We start from the raw sequence: 16,683 nt of genomic DNA, 5'->3' as shown, positions 1-16,683 counted from the left end.
AGGGTTAATATGTTGTGGGGTTGTTAACCAATGTCATAAAACAACAGGTGTACTACTGTTTCATGAGAAACTATTTGTTCTGTAAGCCTTCACCTAAAGTACAATAAAATATAAAAAAAGAAAAAGAAAGTAGATGAAAGGAAACAGAACAACCAGAACGGAAATAACGAGAAAGTTCACGCGTTGTGAAGAATGTAAGCAGTGTCATTGAACAACTTGGGTAGAAACTGTTGAACGCGAACCTCAGCTGCTGTGTGAACCTTCACCAAAAACGCAATCAAATATTATTTTAAAAAAAGTAACACATACAAGAAAAGTTATCTTTTCAACGAGATGGAAAATGAAAAGATCCTGAGCTCAGTGGGTGTAGATTGAGTAGTTTAAACAAGCTGGAACACCTACCGGACTTCCTACCAGGTATCTTTGTGAAATCAAAGAAAAGCAACCAGAACGATCCAGCTTCCGATGTGTTATTAAGCATCGCAGCTCAGACTGGCTGACACAGTAGCTAGGAAATGGGTAGCCATTTCAAAGGGCTCAATTTGTAAACTGTAAAAATGAAATACCCAAGAATGGCTGGATTAGGTGAATTGAAACGGAAGCAAAATGGTCTTGAGTAATTTCCCCATTGGGAAAGAATATTAGAGTAAATGAACAAACTGACAGAACATTTAAATTTTAAAATCCCAGCTTCCCTAGTGAAAGGCTTCGTTCTTCCTAAGAACAAAGAAACACATGGTTTGTTTTATCATTTCCGGTGCCACGTGTTTCTTACACTGACTATCAACATCAATCAAAACGTGCTCACTCTCAGGGCTTTCTAACTGAATTGCAATTCAGATAGAAGAAAAGTGTTATTAATGCATCTACCCCCACAGACAGCTCCCATCCCAGCCGGAAAAAGACAATCCAAGTCACCCTTTTACACAGGTTTTATTTTTAAGGCACATTAGATTTGAACACTTGTAACCCTATGGGGCAGTTCTACTCTGTCATATGTGGTCGCTATAAGTCACTCTGAGGGCTAAGGTGCACCTAACTCAAGCCACGGTATTTTCAATCACCTTTTATGCATGTGAAAGCTGGACAATGAATAAGGACGACCGCAGGAGAACTGATGCCTTTGAATCATGCTGCTGGCAACCAACACTGAATATACTATGACTGCCAGAAGAACAAACAAATCTGTCTTGGAAGAAGTACAGCCAGAAAGCTCCTGAGAAGAATGGCGAGACTTTGTCTCATGTACTTTGGACATGCTGTTAGGAGGGATCAGTCCCTGGAGAAGGACACCATGCTTGGTAAAGCAGAGGGTCAGCAAAAAAGAGGAAGACCCTCAGTGAGGTGGACTGCCACAGTGGCTGCAACAATGAGCTCAAATACAGCAACGACTGTGAGGATGGCAGGACCAGGAGGTGTTTCGTTCTTTTGTACACAGGGTTGCTATGAGTCGGAACCGACTTGATGGCACCTAATGACAACAACATACCATATCTGAGGAGTCCCTGGTGGCACAAACGGTTAACCACTCAACTACTTGCTGAAAGGTTGACAGTTCAAACCTACCCAGAGGCACCTCGGAAGACAGGCCTGTTGATCTGCTTCTGAAAAATTAGCCACTGAAAACCCTATGGAGCGCAGTAGTTAAGCACTCTGCTGCTAGTGGTTTGAACCCACCCAGTGAGTCTGTGGGAGAAAGACCCGGTGATCCACTCCCATAATGATTACAGTCTAAAAAACTCTATGGGGCAGTTCTACTCTGTCACATGGAACTGCTAGGAGTCTGAATCGACCCGACGGCACCCAAAACAATAACCCATGTATATTACATAATGATATATTACATAATATATACTATACGATAACATATATAATATACATTGTTCTCATTAGGTGCTGTGGAGTTGATACCGACTCAGAGTGATCCCACGTAACTCCATGCCCCATAGCGTTTTCTAGGCTGTAATCTTTATGGGAGCAGATCACCGGGTCTTTCTCTTACAGAGCTGCTGGGTGGGTTCAAACCAGCCAACTTTTCGGTTAGCAGCTGAGCACTTAACCAGTGCACCACCAGGGCTCCTAGAAAGCTTGGCTAGGTCTCCAGAACCAGGAGAGGAGCGCAGCCCCAGGATCGGCAGTCCGGCAGTAAGTCGGGCGTGAGCAGCCCTCAGAACTTCCATGTAACGCAACCCTGAGGGCACCGGGCGAGGGCGCGCAGCCGGCGAGGAGTCCATCGTGAGCAGGGCTGGGCGCGCTCCACAGGGAGTCTTAGCCAAAGCGAGTAGTGAGGGGAGGTATGCAGGGCAGAGGGCGGCTGCTTCTCACACTCCCCAAACACTTCTTCTGAGAGGGATGAGCTAATGACAAATGAAATTAACATGGGGACAGCCTCCACGAGATTGAGTCCAGCACAACTAGATGGTGCCCAGCTACCACCACCGACTGCTCTGACAGGGATCACAACAGAGGGTCCTGGACAGAGCTGGAGAAAAATATAGAACAAAATTCTAACTCACAGAAAAAGACCAGACTTACTGGTCTGACAGAGACTGGAGAAACCCCGAGAGTATGACCCCCGGACACCCTTTTTACTCCCTTGTAACTCAGTCACTCCTGAGGTTCACGCTTCAGCCAAAAAGTAGACAGGCCCATAAAACAAAACGAGACTAAAGGGGCACACCAGCCCAGACGCAAGGATGAGAAGGCAGGAGGGGACAGGAAAGCTGGTAATGGGGAACCCAAGGTCGAGAGGGGAGAGTGTTGACATGTCGTGGGGATGGTAACCAATGTCACAAAACAGTATGTGTACTATTTGTTTAATAAGAAACTAATTTGTTCTAAAATACAATAAAAAAGAATTAGATCCACTATAAATTATCAGCTACCAAAAAAAAAAAGAAGAAACTAACGTGGGATTGTTAAGAGCCTTAAATCCTGTCTCCAGGCTCATCTACAGACGGCAGACGACCTTGGACAAACTGGCTTCTCCATCGCGCAGGCTCTAGTCCAGACTACGCACTGCATCACCACCTCTCATCACGGGACCAATGGCTGCCCTGCATCTATGGCCTCAGCATCGATGTGATTAATGATATTTTTCAAGGTATGAAAAATGACACTAAGATAAAGGAATCCCCTTCTCTATCTCTACTAAAATTTATGCATGTATTGAAAGCAAAAGGACACGTACAGTTTCAGATTTGAAGGGATTAGTTAAAACTTATATTTGGAAGTTTGTGCTATAATTGCTAAATTCATTAAACAAAATTTTAATTCCCTGTTAGTAACCCTTGGATAAAACTTTAAATTCATCATACATGAGCCTCGTGATGGCCCAAACACACACATGGAAACGCACCCACGCATTCTAACGCACCCACGCATTCTAACGCACCCACGCATTATAACGCACCCACGCATTATAACGCACACACATAACACACACACATATTATAATGCACAAGCCTGAGTAACAGAAAATAGCATAGTGTGAAGAATTCAAGAATTTAGAAAATCTGGATTCTGGCTTCACTTTTTCATAATCATGAGACCTTGGGCAAGTCACTTAACTTCTCAGAGGCTAATTTTCTCTGCTGTAAATAGGAACATCTGCCTTGCTCAGCAATAACCATATCAGTGAGAGCAAATTAAACAAAATGTAAAAACGTATTATTAATCATGTTATCATTAAGTGCCGTGAGTCAGACTGACCCATGTGGCAGAGCAGAACTGCCCCACAGGGTTTCCTAGGCTGGAATCTTTCTGGACGCAATTGCCAGATCTTTCTCTCACACAGCCACTAGGTAGGCTCAAACCACCAAGCTTTCAGTTAGCAGTCAAGCGTTTAACCACTGCACCACCAGAGCTCCTAACCAAAAAACCAAGCCAAACCCGTTGCCGTCCGAGTCGATTCTGACTCACAGAGATTCTACAGGACAGAGTAGAGCTGCCCAACAGCTTTTCTAAGGAGCAGCTGGTGGATTCGAAATGCCGACTTTCTGGTTAGCAGCTGAGCTCTTAGCCATCATGCCACCAGGGCTCCACCGAGGCTCCTAGGTCTTAAGATCATAGGAAGGATTATTAATAACATTTTTCTATCTAGGGAACTTGTGAGATAAAACAGTTAACATCCTGCTGATAAAAGAAAACACTCTATTAAAAAAGTGCTTTTGTGCCAGCTGCTGAGGGAAAACAGAATCACAACCCAGCCTCTTAATTAGCGTGAGAAAAGCAGCTCACACTGTAAAAGACAGTGCTTCTCATTCTTGCAGGCTAAACAGATATCCTGCAAAGCCCAAACAGTAAACTGAGGCCCAGTTCTTGAGGCAAACAAAGGGCCAGCAGCAGCAGGTCTGGGGTCTGCGTGAGTGTCTCCCCTCCCGCAATCCCCCGGGTCTCTGGGCTTCTCAAGACTGAGTCACCTCAGGTCCCCTCCCTCGGTCCACAGCATGTCCTCTCATACGAGGCCACCTCAAAAGGGACGAGTCATTAGGCTTCTGTGATCCCCATGACACAGCGCAGTCCTTCCATCACGGTCAGGGAAGATTAAACCCAAGGCTAAGATGTGGCAAAGAGCTGTAGTGCCACAACAGTTAAGTGCTCGGCCGCTAACCAAAAGGTCAGAGGTTTAAACCCACCCAGCGCTCCGTGTGAGAAAGACCTGGCTATCTGTTCCCATAAAAATTAAACCAAAATAAAAACCAATCCCATTGCCATCGAGTTGATTCCAACTCATAGCAACCCTATAAAAGCTTGTAGCCTAGGAAACCCTATAGGGCAATTCTACTCTGTCACATGGGGTTGCTATGAGTCAGGATCAACTACATAGCACCTAACAATAACAATAAGATTTGGCAAGGCAGCAGAAAACTATGGCCTCCAAGCAAGACTCTTAAAATGTCTGACCCCATGTCCAAACCAAACAACAACAAAAAAAGACCCGTTGTCGTCTAGTCAACTCCAACTCATAGCAAACCTATATAACAGAACAGAATTGCCCCATAGGGTTTTGAAGGCTGTAATCTTTATAGAAGGCTGTAATCCCACAGAGCAGCTGGCGGATTCCAACCACTGACAGAAGCAGCTGAGGGCTTAACCACTGCGCCACCAGGGCTCCTACTCCATGTCCAAACACGCTCTTTCTTAAAATGAATTTAAAACCTAGTGGAGCTGCTTGAACTATTGAAGAATTTTTTTTAAAAGAAACTTATGTGTGCTTAGTTGTAGGTTGCTGTTAAGAATTCAAAATCTATGGCTGACCAACATTTCATTCATACATGAAATAAAATTTTATAACGATTGAAGGATGAAATCATCACAGTTCTCGTTATAGAAAAGACACAAGAATCCCAGAAAGGCGCAGGACGTTCGATAATTACAATCAGTACCTGAGACTGCTTGTCCTCTTCCGTTGTAGCTCCGGAAACCAAAGGAAAAGCTGGAAAAAGAAGGAAACATTTTTACATTAAAATTAGCAATTAAGATTCCTCACATTCAACAGTTTTCCTCATAACGAGAAAAAGAGCCCTGAACAAGACATGTTTTGCTCACCGTTAAACAGCTGCGCTGCTGCAAACTAGGACCGCTGGTCTCCTCCATCTCCAGACCTAAAATTATTCATCAATTCAAAGCCAGTATGCTTAAACTACCAAGCAAAAGAAATTGAAATCTGTGTATACCGCTTGTGTCTACAAACATGAACCACAATAAACAGTTACACACAAACAACTGTCGGTGCTGTACTTAATCACCGTCAAGTCGATTCGGACTCACGGTGACCCCATGTGTGCAGAGCAGAACTGCGCCACAGGATTTTCAGGAGATCACCAGGCCTTTCTTCCGAGACACCTCTGATTAGGTTTGAACCGCCAACCTTTTGGCTGGTAGTTGAGCACTTAACCGTCTGTGCCACTCAAGGACTCCTGATTTTTGTGTTATGGACACAGTCTGTGAAAAATTGTAAAGATAACATAAAGGTACAAAACTGTTTTCTTCCCAAAAAAAGGATGTCCATTTGCTTCCGGTAAGCACCGTTGTTATTGCTGTACGCCACTGAGTCAGTTCCAACTCATAGCGACCCTACAGCACAGAGCAGAACTGCCCTCTAGGGTTTCTAAGGCTGTAATCTTCATGGAAGCAGATTTGCCACATATTTCTCCCACGGAGCAGCTAGAGGGTTTGAACCGCCGACCTTTCAGTTAGCAGCTGCACACTTAACCACTGTGCCACCAGGGATCCTTTGTAAGCACTGTAGACACTAGCAATTATAAACGACCTTCATGCAGTCAAAGTCACCAGTCGCTGTTGAGTCAACTCCGACTCATGGCAACCCCGTGTGTGCAGAGTAGAACTGCTCCACAGGGTTTTCAAGGCTGTGACCTTTCAAAGGCAGATTGCCAGGCCTGTCTTCTGCGGTGTCTCTGGGTGGGTTCTAACCGCCAACCTTTCAGCTAGCAACTGAGCGCTGAAGCAAGTGCACCATCCAGGGATCCAGAAAGACTTCTACTCCTGGGCATCCTTGAGTTGGTTGCCTTCTTAAGCAAAGTGGAATGCCTGGGATCCCAGAGGGAAGAAGTACAACCTGTAACTCTCACCATCGGTGCCAGAACAAGGCAGGCAACGAAGTTAAACACGGAGCAAGATTTCAGCCTTTGGGGAAGGAAGCAGGAGAGTTAACAGGACCGGAGAATGCAATGAGGCCGGAGAGCAAGGTGAATTAAAATCGTTCCTCATTTAGAATGATTTCATGTTTTGAGTCAGAGTCCATAAATAGACCAAGAGATCTCTTGAGATACAGCTCAGCTCTGCTTTCTAAAAAAACAGTAACAACATGAAGGTGATACCTGACACACTGAAAATATAAAACAAAACGATTAAACCACAAAGCCAGGAAGATTAACAGAGTAAAAAATAACACCTTCACTTCACAGCGCATTTCTCCTGGAGAGCTAGGAAGGCGTCTCATAGAGTCTGCAATCTCCAGCAAGCGTCCCGGGACAGAAACAGGCCATGACATAGAGCAGTAAGTATTAAAAGGGTTGCACAGGTCCAAACTGGATGGTGCCCAGCTACCATTACTGAACGTTTTGATCAACGATTCTATAAAAGAAGCCTGATCAAAAGGGGAAAATTCAGAACAGAATTTCACATTCTCATGGAATCCAGATGTTCTGGAGTCATGGAAGCTGGATGAACCTCCGAAACTAATGCCGAGATAATCTTTATCTTACCAAAAACATACCGAAGTTGTCTTTCAACCAAACAACAGTTTAGCTTAATTAGTAAAGAATATCTGCCTTGAGCAATGTACTCTTTTAAAGAACTATCTATAGGGGATCAAAAGGACAGCAGTGACTTGAAAGGTTAGACAGGAAGCTTAGGGGGCAGTGAGTTTATGTTAATGGAGGAGGAACAATTTGGCAAACGAGGGTGAGAATGGCTGCACAATTTGAAGAATGTAATCAGTGCCACTGAACTGTACATGCAGACATTGTTGAATTACTGTATGTTCTGCTGTGTATATTCTCAACAACCAAAAATAAACAGTATAAATTATTTTAGAAAGGCTGGACAGGCAATATCATCAAGGAATAAAGTAGTACCAGAGTGTCAGGGACAGGGCTGGCCCTTAGTAACAGAGGAGACCAGACTCAGAAGAAGCAGATGATAACTGTGCCCGTCTGGGTTCCTTCTAATCCCTCCTCAGAGCTCTGGTGGCACAACGGTTAAGCGCTCAGCTGCTAATCGAGAGGTCAGTGGTTTGAACCCACCTAGCAGCTCCACGAGATAAAGACCTGAAGATCTGTCCCCCTAAAGATGACAGCCTAGAAAACCCTATGGGACAGTTCTACTCTGTCACATGGGGTCACTATGAGTTGGAATCAATTTGACAGCGCCCAGCAACAGCAACAAATTCCTCCCCACTCCCTCCCACAGACATCCATGGCCTCCAGTTCTCCTCCATTAAAATCTGCTCCAACAAAAACACCTAAAACGCATTCGCCTTAAGAAGCAAATACCTGACATGGCTTAACCGCTTCCATTTCCAGGCTGACATTTCAAAAGGCGAGGTGAAACGCAAAGCCACATGAACCTCGGTTTGTAGACTTTTGATTACAGCAGGTATCCTCTGGGGTCTCCCCGAGACCATCTCACAGAAAACAGCAAATCCAGGGCCACCTCACCCTGACCACCCTCACCCCGCTTTATTTTTCTTCAGAGCACTTATCACCAGCTGACGTACTATGTATTTATTTGTTTATTGCCTATCTTGTGTGGTAGTTCAGAGCAGCTTCCACGGGGCAGGAACTTAGCTTTATTCACTGCTTGCCTCAGCACCTAAACAGAGCCAGCACATAAAGGCTTAATAAATACTGACTGAATGAACAAATGAACAAATGCTAGTCTTCACTAAGGCCCTGGGATCCCATCACTTAAAGGTGTCTACACCTTATATAGACTTATACTTTTTACAGCAGCCAAGCCCTGGTGATATAAACATTTAAGCACTTGGCTGCTAACCAAAGGTTGGTGGTTCAAACCTGCCTACTGGCTCTGCGTGAGAAAGACCTGGCAATCTGTTCCCATAAAGATCACAGCCTGGGAAACCCTAAGAGGCAGTTCTACTCTGTCACATGGGGTCACTATGAGTCGGAATCAACTCAGCAGCACCCAACAACAGCAGTCCTTACAGGGGGCGCTGTTGACCCAGGAGGATGAAGGAGTCTGGTGCCCAGGCCGCCACCATACTTATAGTCTGAACTCATCTTCACCAGGATCTGATCGACTATCTCACTTTTTACACACACACATCTGTACATGCAGCAAAATCAAAGCACAACTCATTCAACCAAGTTCTAAGAAGAAAGGAGAGATTTAACCCAAAATACTACATAAACTTTGCCTCAGGGTTCTGGGAATTTTTGTTGGTTTGTTTTTGCTTTACTCCATTTACCTTCAAGCTGGTACATGCATTTAAAACCCTCAAGAAGATACCAAAAATAGAATTATTCAAGAAACATCACACAGAGAGGTCGCGATCTGTTAACATCATTTCCAAAACCCAAAACCAAACCCACTGCCGTCGAGTCTGTTCTGACTCACAGCAACCCTACAGGACAGAGCAGAACTGCCCCCACAGGGTTTTCAAGAAGCGGCTGGTGGATTCGAACTGCCAACCTTTTGGTTAGCAGCCGAGCTGTTAACCACTGCGCCACTAGGGCTGCTAACATCACTTAGCACCACAGAATTTCAGAAAATACAACATTCTGACAACTTGCAGGACATAAAAACTGTGGTCAGTCAAATACATTACTCTGATTCAAAAACCCACACCCCTTCCCCCATCCATTCCTAATTGTAAACACAGTCAAAGCTCTATGGGTTAGAATTTCTACTTTTACCAAGAAAAATAGCTTTCTCAATTTAACACATTCCGTGACTCGTTCTGATAACCAGCACTTACTCTTGCCTCACTTCTGGCAAGGCCAGATGGCTGTATGCCTAGGAAAAGGATGTCACATCAAAGTCCCCTGGCCCTTTAGTTGGTAGGCTTGATAGTCCCAGAAAAGCGTCTTTATCTGGTACTGGCTCTGAAAATCAGCACTGCATCACCTTTCATAAGTAAGCAGCTAAGATTATTTGATGAAAGAATGGTTTATACCAGGAATTACATAGAGAGAAGATGTCGCCACTAAATCAAGCAAGTTCCACAAATGCTGCTGTCACTGTCAAGACCACCACCACCACCAGTTACCCTCAAGTCGACCCCTACTCATGGCGACCCCATCCATGTCAGAGTAGAACTGTACGCCATAGGGATTTTTTGTTGTTGTTGTTGAGAATATACACAAAACATACACCAATTCAACAGTCTGTACATGTACAATTCAGTGACATGGATTACATTCTTCAAGTTGTGAAACCATTCTCTCTTTTTCAAGTTGCTGCTCCCCCATTAACATAAACTCACTACCCCCTAAGGCTCCTATCTAATCTTTCCAGTTGCAGTTATAAATTTGATCCCATATAGATAGTTCTTCAAAAAAACATAATGCACAAGGCAGACTTTTTTTTTTACTAGTCAAGCTATTGTTTGGTTTTAAGAAGACTTCAAGGGATATTTCTGGTTTAAGTTTTAAAGATTATCTCGGAGCAATAGCTTCAGGGGTTCATCCAGCCTGTGCAGCTCCAGAAATTCTGGATTCCATGAGACTCTGAAATTCTCTTCTGCACTTCTCCCGTTTTGATCAGGATTCTTCTACAGAATCTTTGATCAAAATGTTCAGTATCCAGTTCTTCTGGTATCGTGGCAAAGTAGGCAGTTAGTTGTTCATGGAGGCAGTTAGCCACACATTCCATCTCCTCCTCCTATTCCTGACTCTCCTTCCTCCTCTGTTGCTCCAGGCAAATACAGACCAACTGTTGTGTACAGGGTTTTCCATGACTGAGTTTTCTGAAGTAGACTGCCAGGACTTTCTTCCAAGGCACCTCTAAGTGGACTCCAATCTGCAACCTTTAAGTTAGCAGCCGAGCATGTTAACTGTTTACACCACCCAGGGACTCTCGACCATTTCTTCATTCAGACAAGGTGTAACTAAGGTGAGGGTGAACCTGATTCTACTTCTACCCAAAAACACACAGAATTAAAATATCCTTTTAAAAAAGGGGAAGGAAAAAAAAAGCCTCTCATTTCTCCCCATCACTCTGCTGTGAAATTTAAAAACCCTTTTTCTCGTGAGAGATATAAGATACATAATCTTTAAATCAATGGCACAGAAACATATCAGAGTTATTTTCAGTCCTAAGAACAAGTCGTATTGTAAGATAATTGCCACTGGGTAAATATAAAAAGTACTAGCTGCTATCATCTTTACATTTCCATAATCTAAATAAAACACACGGAATCATCAAGGGACCCAAAGTATTCCGAAGGCGCAGCATATGCTACCCCACTAATAAATCCAATCTTATGCTAATGAATCATCTATGGAATTCCTTCCAACAAAACTTCAGCTTTTACATTTCTTGTAAACTAAGGAGAAACTGGGCAGAGGGAGGAGGAAACTAAGAAAAATTATCAACGGAAGTAGGAAATCAGCTGTCACCCTCAACAACCCTAACAAGCGCACAGCACAATGAAAAGGTAGCACCCTTTGCTTCCCACAGGGGGCTGGATGAGGGAGGGAGGGACAGAGCCCCAAGCCCCTGCCAACGTTTGCTGTTTGATTTCATGCTACAGCAAAGCCTGGGAGAGCCGGAACGTGACGGGACTGCCTTGTTTTTCCAGGTCTTGCAAGTTCTCCGCCTTTGACAGTGTGATCTTAACACTTTTCTATCGCTCTCTATTAGTGGAAAATATTTCTGTTTTCCTTCTCTGACAGGTTCCACCTTACACAGGTCCCAGCTTTCGCAGGTTTTACTCTAATTTCTAGTTTCCTGAGCCAGCAGCGGAAAAACATTCTTGAAAATTCGGCCTTAGTGCTTTAATGTGCAGTTAGATAAATATTCCAAGGTAAATCATGCTCTTGTATGCCAAACTGCTGTTTAAAAGTAATTTTCCCTTTTCCATTTTCAACATGAATCCTGGTGAACTGCTACAGGGAACTATATTTAAAGTGCAAATCAGGGCAGGCAATAGAAATAAGACCTTTCTCGTGGTAACGTTAAATCACTCAAGCCAGCTAATGTGTTAGCACACCTACACCAAGAGAGAAATCCAGATTTTACAGTCAACCTGGGATGACGGTGCTCAGGCTAGCCGCAGCCCTGGAGAGCAAGAACACCGGAGAGGAATTCATTGCAATGTGTTTAAGCAACGCTAATCAACTCCCTTTCCCTGTTCCCCAGGGGAAGCAAGGGGCCCCTTCCCTATTCAGAGAAGAGGGTTCTAACTCCTGACCCTGTTGTGTCTTTATTCTCCGATCTGTCTTCCCAAACTATCTCAGTAACCATCTGCCAGAGATCAAATTAGATATAAAGAAAGGAAAAAACACCACAACCCACTAATGGCCCATTAATGTGGAGTTGACTCTGACTCCCGAAGACCCCATGTGACAGAGCAGAACTGCCCCACAGGGTTTCCTAGGCTTGTAACCTTTAAAGTGTTAAAAAAGCAAAGATGTCACTTTGAGGCCTAAGGTGCACCTGACCCAAGCCATGGTATTTTCAACCACCTCATACGCATGTGAAAGCTGGACAGTGAATAAGGAAGACTGGAGAAGAATTGACACCTTTCAACTGTGGTGTTGGTGAAGAATATTGACTATACCATGGACTGCCAGAAGAACAAACAAATCTATCATGGAAGAAACACAGCCAAAACGCTCCTTAGAAATGAAGATGGTGAGACTTGCCTCGTGTACTCTGGACATGTTATCGCGAGGGACAGTCCCTGGAGAAGGACATCATGCTTGGTAAAGCAGAGGATCGGTGAAAAAGAGGAAGACCCTCAACGAGATGAACAGACACAGTGGCTGCAACAATGGGCTCAAACAGAGCCAACGACTGTAAGGATGGCACAGGACCAGGCAGTGTTTCCTTCCGTTGTACGCAGGGTCACTATAAGTCAGAACCAACTCGACGGCATCTAACGACAACAATCTTTCCAGAAGCAGATCACCAGACTACTTCTGCAGTGCCTCTGGGAGCATTCGAACCACCAATCTTTCGGTCAGCAGCCAAGCACTTCACCGTTGCCCCACGGGGGCTCTTTTTACAACCCCACCAGACTATTAATCTAAATAACCCCCACCTCCAGGGGCAATGTCAGGATGAAATGAGATAACCCGCAAAGTGCTTCGCACGCGGCTCGGCATGTATTGAAAGCGCAGTGAAGAATTCTGCTGACAATCATGACAACGATCACCATCAGTGTGGGGGTGTCAGGGTGGTCATCTGCCTACACAGAAGCCGGGGGGAGGGGGCAAAGCCCAGAGCAGCCGGCTGGGCGATCGGAGACGAAGTGCACATGGGACAGCCTGGTGCCCAGCCCCCGGGGCACAGGACACCGCTCTTGCTCCGCCACACGGTGGGAGAAGCCTTTGGGGTTGACTTGCGTTCCTGTGACTCACTTACAAACGGTTTTCCTCCTCAACACTCCACCACAACGCCTCCTACAGCCAGCAGGCTCCGCCTGGCCCCCCCTGGAGTCTTCCGGGTCTCCTTCCGGGTTCTCCAGAGGGGGCCTTGGGCTGCGGGATACACAGCCCACATCCAATCCGCTTATTTCCAATTATGTGGTTTGAAGCCTAATCCACAGCAGCTGAGGGAACAGAAACAAACACAGCCACGGCCCAGTGATGGGGACAAAGCCTGCCTCTCAGTAATCCTGTCAGCTCCTCAGACACGCCCACTATCCCCTCATCTGGACAGCCCACAGGACAGAGGACAGTGACAGAACCCACCCCACACGGTGACTGAGGGGGCAGGACGCAGCCTGTGTGACGCCCTCAGAACAGGGCCGCCCGTGCTAAGTGCTTTAGGTGTTAATAGCTACCGTACTATTCGTTCATATTTTCGGTCGTTCAGCAAATAATCGAAGAATCGCCGTGTGTGTGTGATGTGCCACCACGCGCCGTGCTAGAAGCTGGGGGAAAGATGAATAAGCAGCTCCCCAAGAGCTTATGGCCTAACAGGGGCTACAAGCCCGGCGGCCGAGAAGCACGTATAGAAGTGGGGCTCTGCCGGAAGTGGCTGATGGAGCCCTGGGGTGAGGGTGCATGGTCCCAGCCAGGGGAGGGAGCGGGGGCTTCCCACAGGACAGAGGCAGGGCTTGGTGCAGCTCATACAGAGGCCTGAGAGCAGAAATTCCAGGCAGCAAGGATCCCTGGTGGCACAATGGTTAAGCACTCAGCTGCTATCTGAAAGGTCAGCAGTTCAAATCCACCTAGTGACTCCGCAGGAGAAAGACCAGGTGATCTGCTCCTGTAAAGATGACAGCCTAGGAAACCCTATGGGGCAGTTCTCCTCTGTCACATGGGGCCACTAGGAGTCGGAATTGTGTCGACAGCACCTGGCAACAACACTGCTTTGATAGGAGCCCTGGTGGCACAGTGGTTAAGCACTCAGCTGCTAACCAAAAGGCTGGCAGTTTGAACCCACCCAGCAGCTCCATGGGAGAAAGACCTGGCAATCTGCTCCCATAAAGATGACAGTCTAGGAAACCCTATGAGGCAGTTCTGCTCTGTCATATGGGGTCACTAGGAGTTGAAATTGACTCAACAGCACCCAACAACAATAGGGATTCCAGGTACAAGGGCAAGAGGCCTGGAATAAGGCTTCTATCCCCGCCCCTTTGCCCCCAGCCAAGCTCTGCAACAACCGTGTGCCAGGGCATGGACACCTGAGGGGAGGGGTGACCTGAACAAAGACAAGGCTGCTGGTGGCAGGGGCCGATCAGGAAGGGGGCCAGTGTGAAGGGGTCTGCTTTCACTCTGAGTGCCGGGAAAGCTTTTTGAAGAAAGTGCCATGTTGGGATTTATGCCTCAGAAAGGTTTCTTGAGGTATCACGTGGGGTGGGCTGTGGAAGGGGGGAGACGAAAAAAAAGGACACATGGCAGACCAGCTAGGAAGCCACTGCAGGCAGGCAGTTAACGTGCTCGGTTGCTTACTGAAAGGTTCGAGGTTCAAGTTTACCCAGAGGTGCCTCTGAAGAAAGGCCTGGTGATCTACTTCTGAAAAATCAGCCACTGAAAACCTGTAGAGCATAGTTCTGCTCTGTCACACATAGGGCACCATGAGTCGGAACCAACTCGACAGCAACTGGTTAAGAAGAGATAAGATGCAGCAGGGCCAGGGCATGGGGGCTGTGAGCAAGAGAAAGTGTTAGGGATGAAGGAAGTAGAATCTACAGGCTGTGAGAGATTGCACAGGTGGGTGAGGGCAGGGCAGGCAGAGTCCAGAGAGGTTGGTGAGTGAGAGAGCCGAGTGGAGGTGATTCCTGGGGTTCAGAGCTGAGTGACTAGGTAGATTGGGGTGCCATTCACCAAACCAGAGAATAAAAAAAGGGTGAGCAGCCATTGGCCAAATTCAATTTGGTCCCCAAGGAGTCTGAGGTGAGACCAGTATTATGAAAACTCAAGAAAAGGTTTACACGTAGAAAAAAAAATTTTTGATGGTTACAAGGGTGAGGAAGGATGGAGAGGGGAAATCACTAACTATACATTAGACACGTGTCAACTTTGGTGAAGGGAAAGACAACACACAATATAAAAGAAGTCAGTACAGCTTGACCAAGGCAAAGTCATAGAAGCTTCCCAGACACATCCAAACACCTTGAGGGACTGAGGGCTGGGGACCACGGACTCAGAAGACATCTAGATCAACTGGCACAACAAAGTTCATAAACAAAATGTTCTACATCCTACTTTGGTGAGTAGCGTCTGGGGTCATCAAAGCTTGGGAGCGGCCATCTAAGATACATTTATTGGTCCCAGCATGTTCGGAGGAAAGGAGAATGAAGGAAGCCAAAGACACGAGGAAAAGATTAGTGCAGAGGACTAAGGGACCACGTGAACCACAGCGTCCACCAGCCTGAGCCCAAAAGAACCAGATGGTGCCCGGCCACCATCACCGAACACTTCGACAGGGATCACAATAGAGGGTCCCAGACAGAGCGGGAGGAAAATGGAGAACAAAATTCAAATTCACACAAAAAAGGACCAGGCTTGCTGGTCTGACAGAGACTGGAGGAAACCCCGAGACTACGGCCTCCGGACACCCTGCTAACTCAGAACTGAAGCCACCCCGGAAGTCCACCCTTCAGCCAAAGACTAGACAGGCCTATGAAACAAACAATAACACATGTGGGGAATGTGCTTCTTAGTTCAATCAAGGATACAAGACCAAACGGGCAACACCTGCCCAAAAGCAAAGACATGAAGGCAGGAGGGGACAGGAAAACTGGATGAATGGACACAGGGAAACTGGGGTGGAAAGGGGGAGAGTGCCGTCACATTGCAGGGATTGCAACCAATGTCACAAAACAATCTGTGTATGAATTTTTGAATGAGAAAGTAATTTGTGCTATAAATTTTCATCTAAAGCACAATAAAATTGGAAAAAAAAAAAAGAAGTCTGAGGTGCCTGCAGGATACTCCGGTGGAAATGAATACCCATCACCAGCAGCCTGGTGCCCAGGTATGGGGCTCAGCACCTAGGCGTGAAATGAGGTGCCCACACAGGTGTCTCCACAGTACAATGGGACTGAGACCCCAAAGCTGGATGTGCCCACCCCAAGACAGTGAGGGCACCCCGGAAGGGGGCAGGGGCCCCCAACCCTTGAGACACAAACCGGCAAAGGAGATGGGGAGGAAAACGGCCAGGCAGGAAGAATCAGTAGAGAAAGTAATTTCGGGAGAGATTTCCAGTCGGAGGGAGCAGTCACTGTGAAATGTTGCGAAGGGGGGTCTGTTTCAGCCTTGTTCGATAGAAACTAGATACAGCTTGCGCCCCGAGCGATGCTGAGACACTCCCAGTTCCCATTAGTAGGAAACGGTCACAATCTACAAATCCCGTGGCGGTGCTGCTAGCTGCCACTGAGTCACGGCGACCTGACATACAACCGCACGAAATGCTGCCCAGTCCTGTGCCCTCTCCCCGACCGCTGCCGTGCGAGTGCCCCGTGGCGGCCGACGTGCGAGTGCCCCGTGGCGGCCGACGTGCGAGTGCCCCGTGGCGGCCGAC

At 46.4% G+C, this 16,683-nt stretch overlaps 1 protein-coding gene across 1 annotated transcript in view; it reads right to left on the bottom strand.

Moving 5' to 3' along the window:
- The window catches only part of B3GLCT (beta 3-glucosyltransferase), a 120,432-nt gene extending 114,922 nt beyond the window's left edge, over window positions 1-5,510 (bottom strand). The window contains exons 1-2 of the mRNA XM_004386032.2: window positions 5,492-5,510; window positions 5,388-5,437 (exon numbers count right to left, since the gene is read on the bottom strand). Of these exons, the coding sequence (XP_004386089.1) occupies window positions 5,388-5,437; window positions 5,492-5,510 (69 nt within the window). The remainder of the gene's footprint in view (window positions 1-5,387; window positions 5,438-5,491) is intronic.
- Window positions 5,511-16,683: the final 11,173 nt, after the last annotated feature.

Source organism: Trichechus manatus, unplaced genomic scaffold (assembly GCF_000243295.1).
Source record: "Trichechus manatus latirostris isolate Lorelei unplaced genomic scaffold, TriManLat1.0 scaffold00153, whole genome shotgun sequence".
Classification (NCBI taxonomy): domain Eukaryota; kingdom Metazoa; phylum Chordata; class Mammalia; order Sirenia; family Trichechidae; genus Trichechus; species Trichechus manatus.
The sequence above is the reverse complement of the archived record's forward strand: the minus strand, read 5'-3'. Positions and strand labels throughout refer to the sequence as shown.